Below are 15,759 nucleotides of genomic sequence, written 5' to 3' on the forward strand. Positions count from 1 at the left end.
TAGATGATACGTGAGCAGCCCCAAACTCATCTCTGTACAAGAGAATGTGGAAGAGGCCTCCCCGCTCAACAGGTGAAGACTTTGCCGGCCTGTGGGTTTTGTTTGTTTGTTTTTGTTTCATAATAAAGGCACTGAGGTCTTGGATTCCTCCCACACACAACTCATTGGAATCCTAGAGAAGGGATTAATTAACTCCTAGATCTATAGTAACACCTGTTGTTCATGCAACCCTAGTAAGTGGAAAAGTTGAAACTGATAATAGGTGCTTGGATGGAGTGGTAGGAGGAATTAATTTACAGGTGCTTTCAGCTTCATTATTGTTGGGAAAAACCCCGGAACAATTTATTTTGTGGTTACAATCACTGTATGATTACTATATTAAACATTTGTTTTCTCCAGATGTATAGCATCTCTCACGATCAGGTTGATAATAATGAGAATTATGATTTATCTGAAAAGAGGCTGAAGCCAGTATTACACTAAAATGCTGAATCCATTATTCTGCAGATATTTAGCTCGAATAATAACATTATTAACATAATCATTGTTCGAACTGCAATTGTCCATTCCATCATAGACCTGGATGTTCCTAACCTTGTCATGATAGGCACAAATCCCACCTGCAACGAGACACAAAGTAGTCAATACAGAATTAAAAACAAATAAATCTCAGCCAGAAGCTGTGGCTTCAGCAAAAATCCATCTAATTGAACCTAGCAAGTCTTTTGGGAAATGATGCATTGTGCTGTTGTGTAGCTGCATTTACAGAGCACTTGATTCTTAACAGGGAGTTTGCAAACAACTTATTATTTGTTTGTTTATTATTTATATTGCAATAGCATCCAAAATGTGCTAGATGCTCTCTGAATGCAGATGGGAACATGGTCTTTGCCTTAAAAATGTATAATCTAAAAAGGCAAGGACAGCTGAAGAATGAAATAAAAAGATGCAACATACACCCGGAGTAACCAGAGTGATGCCACACTTGTTCATTACAAGCTCCCCCACTACCAGTCTTGTGTTCACAATTTAACTACATCTCCTACCTCCCTACCACCTTTCCTTTTTATTGACATTTAAATATCACAAGAACATTTCTTTTCATATTTAATCATGTAAAACCCTTGCCTTAAAAATATGATTTATTATTTGTATTACACTCCCTCCTGAAACAACAAGGAGTCTGGTGGCACCTTAAAGACTAACAGATTTATTTGGGCATAAGCTTTTGTGAGTAAAAACCTGATACTTGACTCCCTCCTGGAGGCCTCAATCAAGAAAGGGACCCCACTGTGCCAGGCACAGCACAAAAACAGCCCCAACAAGTCTACAATCTAAAAAGACAAGCCAGAAAAAGGATCTGAGCCCCTGTTTCAGTTCCAGGGCCCTTACTCCCCAACATATGACCCCTCCAATCCACTTAACAACCAGTTCACTTCCAAGACAGACAGATGAGGAGAGACTTAAATCCTGATTCAGCTCCTCTGAACTCAATTGAGAGGTTTTTCCACTGCCTTGTACCAGATCCAGTGGGTATGTCTACTCAGCAAAAAAAAAAAAAAAAAAAACACAGCAGCAAGCCTCAGAGCCTGGGTCAACTGACTGGGGCTCCTGGGGCTTGCGCTACAGAGCAAAAAATAGCAGTGTAGATCTGCTGGCTCAGGCTGGAGCCTGGTCTCTGAAACCCGGTGAGGTGGGGAGGGTCTCGGAGGCTGGGCTACACCTGAGTGGGAACATCTGCTGGTTTTAGACCTGGGCTCTGAGACAATTGACCTGGGCTCTGAGACTCAGTGATGCGACTTTTTCTTTGAAGTGCAGCCATACCCTAGTCAGCTAAGGCCTGATCCTTCATCCACAGAAGTCAGTGGATTATTGTCATTGAGTCCAATGAAAGCTAGATCAAACCCCTAGCTGGTACTCTTCATCCAACCCTGAAATGGGTTAGTCATGCATAACTTTCTCTGTCCTCCTCCCCAAGCCAACGTGCCATGACACGGCAGACTGCCAGAATCCCAGAATCAGCTATTCAGCCCCCAAAGTGTTCTAGTTTCCCACTCAGCTGTGCTACAGGAAAGCTGTCAAGTATTTTAGGATCCAAATGTAGGTTATGGATTTTAGTGGAGGCTCTGTGCTCCACTGGTGAGGGCACTGCACTGAGAGTCAAGTTCTATTGCTGGCTTTGTCACTGGCCTGCTCTGAGACACTGGGCAAGTTACTTCACTGCACTGTGCCTCTCTTTTCCCTCCTTCCCGTCTTCTGGCTTGTCTTTTTAGATTGTAAGCTCGTTGGGGCTGTTTTTGTGCTGTGCCCGGCACAGTGGGGCCCCTTTCTTGACTGAGGCCTTCATGCGGGACTGTAATACAAATAATAAATCATATTTTTAAGGAAAGGGTGTTATGATTAAATATGAATAGAAAAGTTCTTGAGATTTAAATGGCAATAAAAAGGAAATGTTTGTTTCCATGTAAACAGTCTACTACAGTCTTAATCTCAGCTATTAAAATCTTAATAATGTAGTGAAAGCGACTTTTTAATATATAATGTTTTATCTTGATAGTGTCCCTTTAACTTTACAGCACATACTGTACCTCTGAGATATTGTTGCCATGACCAGGTAGGGTACTTTGTCTGTAATGCCTTAATTCCAGTAACTAGAATAGTTGCACCTTGAGTTATATGTTCTTCACTATCCCAGGCTCCAGGAATCGAATTGTAGTGTGTATGAACCTAGAAGATTCAGACAAAAAATTCAGTCTCCTTAGAAACAAAAACACCACTTTTGTTTTCTGTTCTTTATATTTTTAGCCCCCAATTCAAGGACGTATCCTTATTCAGGACGACATTCAAGCACATGCGCTGGTGTTTTCCTGAACAGGAATAGACTTAAGTATATACATAAGTTCTGTCCCGAATGTATAAAGTAATTTGCTAAATAAAGTAACGTATAAAGTAATTTGCTAAAGTAAAGCCTTAGTGCATAATATTTCTATTTCAGTACTTGGGATTTTTATTTTTCCTGGTCTTCCTTCTGTACCTGCATCAAGCCATATTGGTTTCTTTCACGGTTCCAGCCATCAACTAGAGTAGCTCCAGCACGACTCTCCACAGATATGATTGCAGCAATGAGTGCTGGATCTATGCACAGATTTCTGGCAACTCTCATAATAGGGACTTTGTATCTCTTTAGACGTACTACGTCTATTTCAGCAATCTTTTCTGCAGCCTGAACCCCTGTAGCAAATGCAAAGGTGAATGTGGTTTCTGCATGTAATTTAAAAAAAATCACTTTACAGATAAATTGGCATTTATAAAAAGCCATCATTTGCTGATTAGAAAGATGCAGCCATTTAATGTGGATCAACATATTTGAAAAGCCAGTGCAATCCTATTGGTTGATAGTTTTTGAAATCCAGAAGGCAATAATTATATATCTTTATATCTCTCTGAATCAGTAACAAAAGGGTTGGGGGCAGCCCCTGTAATTCCTAGGAAGCCTTTGATATCTCTTTCCTCCTTAACATTTTCCTGATCCAGTCTTTTTTCAGACTTTCCTTTCAATAAAAATTTGACAACCCTGATTTTCAGAGATGCTAAGCACTACGGGTCACCGGTACTAGAGTACTTTTGAAAAACTATCCATAAATTTATAAGAAAGAGAAACACTATGAAGATAAATATGTTAAATGATTTGTATTTTAAAAAAGCAACACAGCAATCTACATTAACACTTAAATCCCCCAGCAAGCAAACTTTAAAACAGTTGATAACATATGTATTTAACATAACTTACACTATGTAGTAGTTTTCAGCCCCAAAAGTTTTATGAATTTACACTACATATAGGAATCACACATCAGTAAAATACAGCCACCTCTACTCAGAAGTGAAGCAATTGTTTAAGAGCATAAGGCAACAACACAGGACAGAAAGTGGAGAATACTGTATCCAATCAAAAAGGCAAAGGGGAACTTAGGTATACAAAATGGATTTATCCAATTTGGAGTTTGATCAAGACAATGGGTTTAGCAGCCCTGGATCACTCTGGATCACTGGATCATTACTGACTCTGAGGGAAGAGTGCTATCTACTGAATCATTTTCCTGCCATGATGTTCCTTGTAGGCCTCCTTTCCAAGTACCTACCCAGCCTGATGGTAGTATAGTTAGATCATGAATGGGAAATGGAATGAAAGCAAAGAGTGGGAACCTCCCCCTTGAAACCTGACTGGCTTTAAACAGGGCCCACCACCCAATGCACTTCAGTCTTAGTTGTCCAAGTTTATCTTCAAATCTTTAAGATATTACAAAAGGAGAAATACTGGCTCCATTGAAGTCAATGGGACTTTTGCCATTGACGCTCAGTAGGGCTAGGATTTCATCCATAGCAAAATATTGGATGTTTTCTACATGTTGCAATAAAATGCTGGTATTTCCTTTTCCTTCTCTAACACATCTTCTTTTCCAAACAGGAGTGCAAGTGAAAAGATTTCTTACCCACAAAATTTAATCTCCTCAAAAAATGTAAAGGAAATTGGGCGAGAATTCCCAAAATGGGGCACTCAAAGGAGGAGTAGGATCACCACAGCTCCAGGGTCATCCTCCTTTGATTTGGGCCTATAAAATATGTATTTGGCATGTCACAACTGGCCAGTTTGTTCAGCATGTCAAGACTCAAGTTTGATTCCAGGTGTCTTGTTTCCCATTCTAGGAGGGGTCTGGGAGTGCTGAGGAAAGTGTGTGCTCAGCACCTGTATGGAGATAATGCCACTAAAAGCCTAGCTGATTAAGGAGCAGTGTTGACTGGAAAGGGAATATGTCTGCTTTTCTTTGTTCAGAGGCTGATTGCTATAAATGTGGGACCTTAAAGGGGGGTTCCTCAGAGACAGAGACAGAAGACATAGCTAAGAAAGGCTGCCATTTGAAAACAGTAGCCCTTAACACTTGGCACTTCCCCTCACCTTGTTTTGTAGACTCAATATCACTGTCTACTCTCCAATTAGCCCTGTATTTCTGAGCACAAACAGAAGTGTGTGCACTGAAGTACAGCCAATCAAGCAGTGAATGATACCTACCACAAGTTGGGGTTTGTACAGCTCTGCAGGAAATCACAGGGGTTTCCATAGTACGTAAATCACCATAACATCCATAACTTACAGAAGGAGCTAAAAAGTTAAAGGGAGATATTAAAAATAAGATCTTAAGACTGTATTGCTGAGACTGTTGCAAGCATGAATTAAACTTATGCAGAAAGAACACCTCCACACTGACATTTCTGTTGTATTTTAGTAATTTATATTAATAGCACTATTAGCAGCAGCAGCATCAATGGCACCTTCTACAAAATCTAATATTCATTAATTGCCTTTTTCTAATATTACATATTGAAGTCAGTAGAGCCAAGACAATTTTTATCAGCTGAGGATCATAGAATCATAGGACTGGAAGGGACCTCGAGAGGTCATCTAGTCCAGTCCCCTGCACTCCTAGCAAGACTAAATATTATCTAGACTATCCCTGACAGGTGTTTGTCTAACCTGCTCTTAAAAATCTCCAATGATGGAGATTCCACAACGTCCCTAGGCAATTTATTCCAGTGCTTAACCACCCTGAAAGTTAGGAAGTTTTTCCTAATGTCCAACCTAAATATTTTTCTTCTCCTTCCTCCTTGTAACAACCTTTTACGTACTTGAAAATTGTTATCATGTCCCCTCTCAGTCTTCTCTTTTCCAGACTAAACAAACCCAATTTTTTCAATCTTCCCTCATAGGTCATGTTATCTAGACCTTTAATCATTTTTGTTGCTCTTCTCTGGACTTTCTCCAATTTGTTCACATCTTTCCTGAAATGTGGCACCCAGAACTGGACACAATACTCCAGTTGAGGCCTAATCAGCGCGGAGTAGAGCGGAAGAATTACTTCCCATGTCTTGCTTACAACACTCCTGCTAATACGTCCCAGAATGATGTTTGCTTTTTTTGCAACAGTGTTACACTGTTGACTCATATTTAGCTTGTAGTCCATTATGACCCGCAGATTCCTTTCCGCAGTACTCCTTCCTAGGCAGTCATTTCCCATTTTGTATGTGTGCAACTGATTGTTCCTGTCTAAGTAGAGTACTTTGCATTTGTCCTTATTGAATTTCATCCTACTTACGTCAGACCATTTCTCCAGTTTGTCCAGATCATTTTGAATTTTAATCCTATCCTCCAAAGCACTTGCAACCCAGCTTGGTGTCATCTGCAAACTTTATAAGTGTACTCTCTATGCCATTATCTAAATCATTGATTAAGATATTGAACAGAACTGGACCCAGAACTGATCCGTGAGGGACTCCAATCATTATGTCCTTCTAGCATGACTGTGAACCACTGACAACTATTCTCTGGGAACAGTTTTCTACCCAGTTTTGCACCCATCTTATAGTAGCTCCATCTAGGTTGCATTTCCCTAGTTTGTTTATGAGAAGGTCATGCGAGACAGTATTAAAAGCTTTACTAAAGTCAAGGTATACCACATCTACCACTTCCCCCCGCCACCCCATCCACAAGGCTTATTACCCTGTCAAAGAAAGCTCTCAGGTTGGTTTGAGATGATTTGTTCTTGACAAATCCATGCTTACTGATACTTATATATCCCTTCATATCTCTATACCTGAGCAAATGTCTCAACGCATTAACTTATTTCAGTGAACTTCTTCTATGAAACTCCTACAAGCATACCATACATCCTCTGAGAATTTATCTCCAGTGAGGATGGAAGACTACCCATCTCCTATTGGCAATGGATCCTGTGTCCATCTGTGACATAGTGAAGTTTTGAAGGAAAAACAATGAATCGCTGGCCTGGGCCTTGCCAAACTGTTCTACTTTCTAGAAAGTGGGGAATTAACTGAACCCATCAGCCAACCAAGGGCATTTATGACCTTAGCTAAGAATTAACATAAGTTGTTTTTGTGATCCTATTCTGTTGTCTAACCTATACTTTAGCATTTATAGTTTAATAGGCTTACGTGGAAGGCAAGAAACCTCACACCCAAAAGAAGAGTTACCCATATGGTAGATTTTACAGCTCTATATAATAGGAGAACTCAGATCTGATTGCATTCCCCCTGCCCTACAATAATCTCTTGCCAGTGTTGCTTTTGACTAGTGAAATAGAAATAACCCCCAAACTCACCAACAAGGGCAGCAAGGCCCAGAAACATCAGTGTTAGTAGCATGGGGATGGTTCTTCTCAGGCACCCAAGACAGTCTGAAAATTAATCAAACTCTGCAAACATGAAGAATTCAAGAAAGTTTCCAATGTTACTAAGAAAAAGTTCACCCACACAAATGGCAAATTTTACTCAAACCACATCTAAAGACAGGCTCATTGACTTTTTACCCAGTCTAGCACACACTTACTACTTAGTTGGGACTTACTGTCATATGGACTTCAGCATAATACACCCTGTACTTGATAGTATTTGAAGGATCAGACCATTATAGTCTGTCCCTGTACCTATTAAATCAGTAGCAAACATTTTCATAGATCAGACCAATAGTGAGCAGACTTTTTGGTACATATCATTGTTTTTTCCATGAACAGGAACTGGCCATATAGTCACATTTTAACATATCTTATTTTTTTCCTCAAAGATTCCTTTTATATAAATCATTTTAAAAGTCCATCAATTACTTCATTATCCTTAAACAGACACACAATGACAGTCACTAGATTACTACAAATAGAATGTCACTATGAATAAAATTGAGGATTCCTCCCGCTCCAAGGGAGTACAATATGAATGAGTTCAGACTCACCTGTCTTCAGTCTGCCTTGTCCTGCAAGACCGATCAATTAAAGAGCTTTATATATACTAAGGTGCCCCACCCTCTGGCTTTGGGAATGTTGAGTTATACCTAGTGTGATGACATTTCCTGTAAAGTTTAAAAACAATAATAATAGTAATGCTTTGAACTCATATAATACCTTTCATCCAAGGCTCTCAAAGCACTGCCCTTCATTATTTTATTAAGCCTCAGAATAAGCCAATGAAGTAAATAAATATTATATCCTTTTTACACAGCTGATGCACAATAAATGACTTGCACAAAGTATAGCAGTGAGTCAGTAGGAGAGGCCACAATTGAATCAGAATGCTATTATTTTCCTGCTGTACATTCCTAGACCACACAGCTAAGAAGGTCTCCGGCCCACTGATGTTACTTTTCAATAAATCTTGGAACACTGGGGAAATTCCAGAAGACTGGAAGAGTGCAAATGTTGTATTAAAATTCAAAAAGGGCAAGTGGGATGACCCGGCTAACTACATATCAGTTAGCCTGACATCAATTCCAGGAAAAAATAATGGAAAAGGATCCAATTAACATGAAATTAAACAATAGAAATATAATACCAATAAACATGTTTTTATGGAAAATAGCTCTTGTCAAACAAACTTGATTTCATTCTGCAAGGAAATTACAAGTTTGGTTGATAAAGGTAACTGCGTAGGTGTAATAAACTTAGACTTTTGAAAGACATTTGACTTAGTGCTGCATGATATTGTGATTAAAAAGCTAGCACTATTCAATATCAATAAAGTATACGTTACATTGATTAAAAACTGGCTCACTAATAGGTCTAAAAAAGTAGTTGTCAATGGGAAATCATCACCAAATAGAGGTGTGTCTATGGGGTTCCACAGAGATCATTTCTGGGCCCAGTACTATTCGATATCTCTACCAGTGATCTGAAGGAAAATATAGAATCACTGCTAATAACATTTTCAAATCTAATATTTATTACTGTATGTCAAGTCCCAGACTAAAGGAAGGCACAGCCCAGTGATAGCAACAAAGGAAGCAGGAGTTTTTCTTGCAGTGTTGCTGCTGCTTGTGACCCTGCCTTCCCTTGGAATAGGTGTGGGGAGAGCAGTCTGGCATCTGGAGATGGGGACAGCCTCAAAAACAATGAGGGGGTGGAGTTGCAAGCAACTAGGCCTCTGTAAAGAGAGCACAATGTAAGGGGAGCCCCCAGGTGTGATCTTCCTTTCAAGGAACTGCCATTTGTGGCTCTTTTAAGCCTGGGAGCATCTAATTTTGGTAAACAGTCTAGTGAGAGTAGACCAGGTGAGCATAAACATTTCATCAGCTCATGTGACAGAAAGAATATTTACAGGTTTCAGAGTAGCAGCTGTGTTAGTCTGTATCTGCAAAAAGAACAGGAGTTCTTGTGGCACTTTAGAGACTAACGAATTTATTTGAGCATAAGCTTTCGTGGGCCTCAGCCTACTTCATCGGATGCAAAGAATGGAACACACAGAAAGAAGATATTTATACATACAGAGAACAAGAAAAGTTGGGAGTAGCCATACCAACTGTAAGAGGCCAATCAATTGAGATGAGCTATCATTAGCAGGAGAGAGAAAAAAACCTTTGAAGTGATAATCAAGATGACCCATAGAAGGTGTGAGGATATTTTAACATATTTTAACATCAGGAAATAGATTCAATTAGTGTAATGACCCAACCATTCCCAGTCTCTGTTCAAACCTAAGTTAATTGTATCTAATTTGCATATTAATTCAAGTTCAGCAGTCTCTGAAGGTGGCAATTTTGCAAAAACAAAACTTCAAAAAAATACTCCAAAGAGAGACTCTGAAACTCCAAAGAGAGACTGCTGAACTTGAATTAATATGCAAATTAGATACAGTTAACTTAGGTTTGAAAAGAGACTGGGAATGGTTGGGTCATTACACTAATAGAATCTATTTCCTGATGTTAAAATCTCCTCACACCTTCTATGGGCCATCTTGATTATCACTTGAAAGGTTTTTTTCTCTCTCCTGGTGATGATAGCTCATCTCAATTGATTGGCCTCTTACAGTTGATATGGCTACTCCCAACTTTTCATGTTCTCTGTATGTATAAATATCTTCTTTCTGTGTGTTCCATTCTTTGCATCCGATGAAGTGGGCTGTAGCCCACGAAAGCTTATGCTCAAATAAATTCGTTAGTCTCTAAGGTGCCACAAGTATTCCTGTTCTTTTTTTAGAAAGAATATTATGATGTCTAGATATGGAGTGGAACAGTCACTAGAGAGGTTTTTAAGGTCAAGTGTCAACCAGGGCCTAGATCTTTCACAGCTCCTAGAGACAAGTGAGAATCTGAGTGTCTACAGACCTGGTTAAGCAACCAGTGCTGCATAGTCAGATTCACAGATTTGAAGGAACACTGGGCACACAGTATCTTTGTATTCATGTGAAAAAATCAATATAAGCAATAAAATAGGCCAGAAAATGCTTTGCTTCACGTACTAGTTTCTATATTTAAAAACAGTCAAGAAAATATTAATGTTTTTGTGGCACGTTGCTCAGATTGTGTTCTTGAATTTACTATTTCTGCAGTTATATGGCCAAAGAGGAAACACCAATTTACAAATCATCAGTTTACTAAGTAGTATGCCCTGAATTATATTATAGAGTATGTGTTGCAGCTGTAGCAAGTAATAGTTTGCCATTAGCAAACATGTAATTACCAAATGATCTTATGTTGTGTTTTAAATGACAGAACTGCAGCATCTGTCACTGCAAGGTTATATTATTAATTAATGGTATGTCTAAGAACTTTGTCATGCTTAGATGAAAGATACAAAGCATTATTATAAAAGTTACATTTGGAAACCGCATAAAGGAAATAATCTTAATTTTTTTCTAGGGCAGCACACTATATAATTAACATGTAATTAATAAGAAGGAAAGACTGGGAGGGAGTTTATTTCGCTTGTTTTACAAGAATCTGATTTTCATGCACATGTAGTTCTAGGGAAAGCACCTATTTATTGCAAGCCATAGGGCTCATCAAATAGGTTAGTTAAAACATTCTCAAAAAACACCTGAGAAAAATCAGTTAGCAATCATAATTCAGGGTAGAAAGTCTCAGGAGTCGAGTCCTGCAACCATACTACCACCTAGAGGTTGCTCTGTGTGGGCTCTTTCAAAGCAATAGCTTTACTGGCTGTCTCACCTTTACCAACCTAGCCTTGGGAATCTGTATATGTAAACATGCTTGCAATAAAATCCACCCAATCTAAGCAGTGTGCTTCTTTGAAGGTATATTCTGGCCAGCTCTATTTAGGTTATATTTGTTGCTTTAACCTTTTGTTATCAGCTCCAGAGCTGAGATAAATTAATGAAAGTGAATCTGCAGATCATTCCAGACTGCTGCAGAAATTGGAGTTCATTAGACTATAACAGTATCCTGGGATAGGCTCTCAGCTAAACGGATATTTCATTAGCCTACCCACATCCAACGAAAATATAAAAAACCTTCTTAAAAGAACAAGGTAGGACCTGAGATGGTATCAGAATGCTGCTCTGGAGAGAAATTTGGATGTTCAAATATTCCTTCAGGCTAGGGCGTATGAAATCCTCATTTCCGTAATCTCGTTTTTTCTGCTGGGCAGGTGAAGAGGTTCATAGATGCAAAAAGCAGTTAGTTGGGACATGCCTGTAAAGAAGCAGCAGCAGCCACATTTGACTGAGCTATGCCAGCTTCCTTATCTTTTTTAGTTAGTTTACCTTGTTAGAGTGGGCGCTCTGGATAACATTTCCACTGGGGCAGGTGGAGAAACCTTCAGAAGTGGGAAAGATCTGAAACCTCCTAAAAATAATCTCTAATCCCTAGAGAAGCTTTCTTTAAACTACAGGGCTCATAGCCCAGATAGAGCAGCACCACTTTACCTCAAAGCAAGCACAACGGACCCTGGAAAGGAGAGAGGCCTGCCAGACTTGTCTGGTGAAAGAGCAGAATAAGCAGACATATATCTGAGTTCACCTTAAAAAAAATATCTCACACCTATGTAGTCACTTTTAGACGCTATTTGAACATGCAATAATACAGAATTGTAGTTCCTCTCAGTTCCTTGGAGGAGCCAGGGCGTAGTGCAGGCTATATTGTTCTGAAGGCTGTTTTTTTCCATCAACTTTCATGTATCAGACTGCCATACTTACAGGTGTAAAGGAAAATGGAAAGTGTCAGTAATTACTTTTTCTCCTCCATCCTCCAACTCCAACCTTCATTCCTACCTGTAGGGAAAATTATGAGAAGGAACTTTCCCAAGGGAGGGTTAGAGAAAGTTTCCTTATGTATTTCCAATACCATTTGAGAGAAAGTGGGTTATTTTTGGTTCCTTGCTAATTTTGTATTCTCTCAAGATATTTTAAAGATACAAAATTGTTTAAATCTTTTAAAAATGTATTTGGGTTTTTTAAATTTATAAATCCTCCCCTGTGAGAGTATATTTTCATTTGAGCTTTCTATGATGTAGGCACTTCTACTGCTGACTCGGATACATCGCATCGGATAGGTGAGTGGCAGCCTGTAAGTCCCCCTCCCCAACAGTCTGTGCAGCTGCTTGGAGGGGGTATGGTGAACTCTTGTGATGGTAGTTGCGGGTTCTGGCAAGCTGGGGTAATGGATTTTTTGAACAAATGGATAAGGAATAATCAGGGCCCATACCAGGTGCAGGGATCCACCTGGGATGAGATTGAGAAGGAGATGGGGGAGGTTTTGGGAGACCCCAAGGGAAAGGAATGTAGGGAAAAGGGAATGATATTACAAGGTTTGTGTGCTGGGATGGCATACTGGGTAAAAAGGGGAGCTGATCTCCTCTAACACATTAAGGATTTGGAGAGGATTGTGGATCAGCAACGGATTTTAACAGAAAAATCCATGTTAGCAGTAGAGGTAGCAGATTTGAAGGCACGGAATGCTGCATGGACAGAGGAGTCTTGTGAGGCAATCCGGCGAGAGAGGGATGAACTGCTGGAGAGAGTAGGAGACTTAGAGGAGGAATTGTATCAATGTAAACATGGGGGCAATGAACTTGGGGACCCCAAACCATCTGCTCCACTAATGGAACTGAAGGAGACACCTCCACCACCCTACCCTGAAAATACACTGTACCCACCACTGCCAGTGGACATTGTAAGCTGGAGATCCACAGTTACAGCCCCTGCGAGAGAGGCTACTCGGGAGGAACTTCAGGTGGCAGGAATAGTGGCCCCAGTTGCGGGGTGGGGGAACCATGCCCCACAAGTAGTAGAACAGGCAGGAATCCGCCCCTTGTCCCTGAAGGACCGGGAGGCAGTATTGGGCCATTTGGGAAAGGTACCCCGGGATGATTGGGATCAGTTTGTGCTGTGGCTAGTGGAGGTGGGCAGGGAGATGGAGGGTCTAACTCGTGAGGACCGAGTGATCATATGGCATAGTCTTTTGGGACGGGGCACCTTGGGAATCGATGTGGCAGGACTGGCACACCCATTTCTATCCCCGGACACGTGGCAAAACAGTTGTTTGGGGTGTACTCTCGTACTGTGGGGATGACTAAGATGAAGTGAATCCCTGGGGAAACAGGGCGGGATACACTTAATTGCATACAGGCTTGGGCACGGTGCTGGGTGGATCCCCTGGATGGACCATGGGTGATATCCTAGACAGGGGCACCAGGACCTGGTGGGGGTGTGGAACATAGTAGGGGTATGGAATTGCTGGAGAAATGGTTGGAGCTGAGTGATCCGCAGTTCATGGGGAATTTAAGGTTGCAGCACCCTGAACTTGCTCCCAATCAGCTACCCCAGTTTTTGGAACAGGCAGATGTGTGGAGGCAGATGCATCGGGGGGAGAGCTAGTCCATGTTACTATGGCTGGGGATCAGTACATGGTGGAAAGGGGTGAGTCAGTCCGGAGGGGAGGATGTAGAGGGAGAGATTGTGGCTTTGCAGGGATAGTCAGGGACGAGCGGGAAGCTATAGAGCAACAGATCCAGAGACTGCAGGCTAAACTGACTACCCAGGATCTTACCAGATTAGGGGGAAAGTGGCCCCGGAGGGCAGGGGACTGGGACTGCTTGAAATGCCAGTCACACAATTTTGTTTGGAGACAGGAATGTGTTCAGTGCCAGGACCCCTGGTCCCCCTGCGAACCAGTGGGAAGGACAGAGGTGGGTGCTGCAACTTAGGGGCGCTCTGGGAGGCGTCCTGTCCATGTTCTCAGTTTAGGACAGGACGCATCTGGTCGCCCCACGCACCAGGGGGCAATCGAAGGGAGTCCCATGAGGGATTTTTTGATACACACTGAAGCAGCCATCATCTTAACCACATGGGGGCAAGGGAGGCCCTCAGAAGGAACCGTGGCAATTGTAGGGGCAACGGGAGGGGAGACACAGTTAACACTGAGGCGGGGACAGATCAAAGGAATCTGGGGGGAAGGGGAGATTATGTGGGGTTGTAATTATATGCTTAATCTGTTGGGGGCAGGAGATTTACATAAACTGGGACTTGTACTGGCCTTAGCCAATTTGGTGTGTTTACTGGGGTAGACGCAGGACAGACAGGACTATACCATTCCTATGGGGATAGCCACTATGACCATTAAAGTGGCACATGCCCTCCCACCACCCCCAGCAGAATGGGAACACATTCCTGTGTGGGCTATGAATAACCTGGATTGTGGTAGGGGCAGCATGGAGGTACTGCCAAAGGGAGGAGACCCTCCCCCACAGAAACAATATCCTATTCCTCGAGAGGCATCGGCAGAGGTGGGGGCAACTATTGGGGAATTGGAACAGAGGGGACTGATTAGAGCAGTTGCATCCCCTTGTAATTCTGCTGTGTGGCCAGTGAGAAAGCCAAACGGTACCTGGTGCCTCATTGTGGATTACAGGGCACTAAATGCTCTGGCCAATTCACCAGCCTCAGTAGTGGCAGCGTACCCTGAAATGCTAGCCTGTATTGGACCCCAATTCCGAATTTTCACTGTTTTGGACATAGCTAATGGTTTTGGTCTCTGCCACTAGCTACCTCGTGTCAGTATAAACATGGGAGGACAGACAATTTTGCTGGACAGTCCTACCCCACGGATATCAGGACTCCCCTGCAATTTTTCACAGATACATGAGACAGGCTCTGGAGGGGGTGGATTCAGCAAGGTGCATACAATATGTACATGACTTGTTGCTAATGTCAGAGACAGAGGAGGAAGACAGGAAACTAACCAAGCAGGTCCTGCAAGCTTTGGCAAGAGCAGGGTTGAAGGTCAATAGGAAAAAGGCTCAGATGGGACAGACAAGAGTGACCTACTTAGCAGTGGAAGTGTCCCAGATGAGAAGGGAAATCAATAAGGGACGGGTGAAATTGATCTTGTCTCTGCCACTGCCTACAGATGTTAAAAGCTTGCAAAGTTTTCTGGGTCTAACTGGATTTTGCAGGGATTTTGTGGCCAATTATGCAGAAATAGCCCAGCTTCTATATGATCTAACCTGAGTCTCAACTTGGGAGTGATCAGAAGAGTGTACTGAGGCAGTGAGAGTACTAAAGGAAAACATGGCCAGTGCTCCAGTGCTGGCCTCCCCAGATGGGGAGAAACTCTTTTATCTATACCCTTTGGTATCTGACACTACCATTGGTTGTGCGTTAACACAGGAGTATGGAGCAAAGGGCCGACCTGTGGCCTTTGCCTCTTGACTTTTGAATGCTGTGGGACTGAAGTATGGATGGTGTGAAAAGATGCTGTTGTGCACCTACTGGGGGGTAGGGAAATTCAAATACCTCATGGGAATGCAGAAAGTAATAGTCCGATCTCATCATGACCCCCTGAGGCTGCTAAACATGCATACTATCTTACAGGTGTAAGCAGAGTCAGGATGAGCTCTACCCTGACATCTGGTGGTGAATTGTGGCGAGTTGTGGAAAAGAACTTCAGGGGCTGATCTTGTT

At 41.7% G+C, this 15,759-nt stretch overlaps 1 protein-coding gene across 1 annotated transcript; it reads right to left on the minus strand.

Annotated features, from left to right (window-relative positions):
* Positions 1–215: 215 nt before the first annotated feature.
* Positions 216–7,261, minus strand: LOC117871338 (lysozyme g-like). The gene is made up of 5 exons (XM_034759222.1): positions 7,176–7,261; positions 5,072–5,161; positions 3,035–3,231; positions 2,589–2,727; positions 216–620 (listed from the first exon to the last, which is right to left on the minus strand). Exons 1-5 carry the CDS (start codon positions 7,216–7,218, stop codon positions 475–477), a joined length of 615 nt encoding a protein of 204 aa, XP_034615113.1. The 5' UTR covers positions 7,219–7,261; the 3' UTR covers positions 216–474.
* Between the last annotated feature and the right edge of the window lie 8,498 nt (positions 7,262–15,759).

Source organism: Trachemys scripta, chromosome 1, assembly GCF_013100865.1.
Source record: "Trachemys scripta elegans isolate TJP31775 chromosome 1, CAS_Tse_1.0, whole genome shotgun sequence".
Classification (NCBI taxonomy): Eukaryota; Metazoa; Chordata; order Testudines; family Emydidae; genus Trachemys; species Trachemys scripta.

Excerpts from the sequence above, each read along its gene's own strand:
- LOC117871338 (XM_034759222.1), bottom strand. The coding sequence starts at position 7,218 with ATGCTACTAACACTGATGTTTCTGGGCCTTGCTGCCCTTGTTG. Across the intron at positions 5,162-7,175 it reads GGGCCTTGCTGCCCTTGTTG|CTCCTTCTGTAAGTTATGGA; the intron begins GTGAGTTTGGGG and ends TTAACTTTTTAG. Across the intron at positions 2,728-3,034 it reads ACCAATATGGCTTGATGCAG|GTTCATACACACTACAATTC; the intron begins GTACAGAAGGAA and ends TGAATCTTCTAG.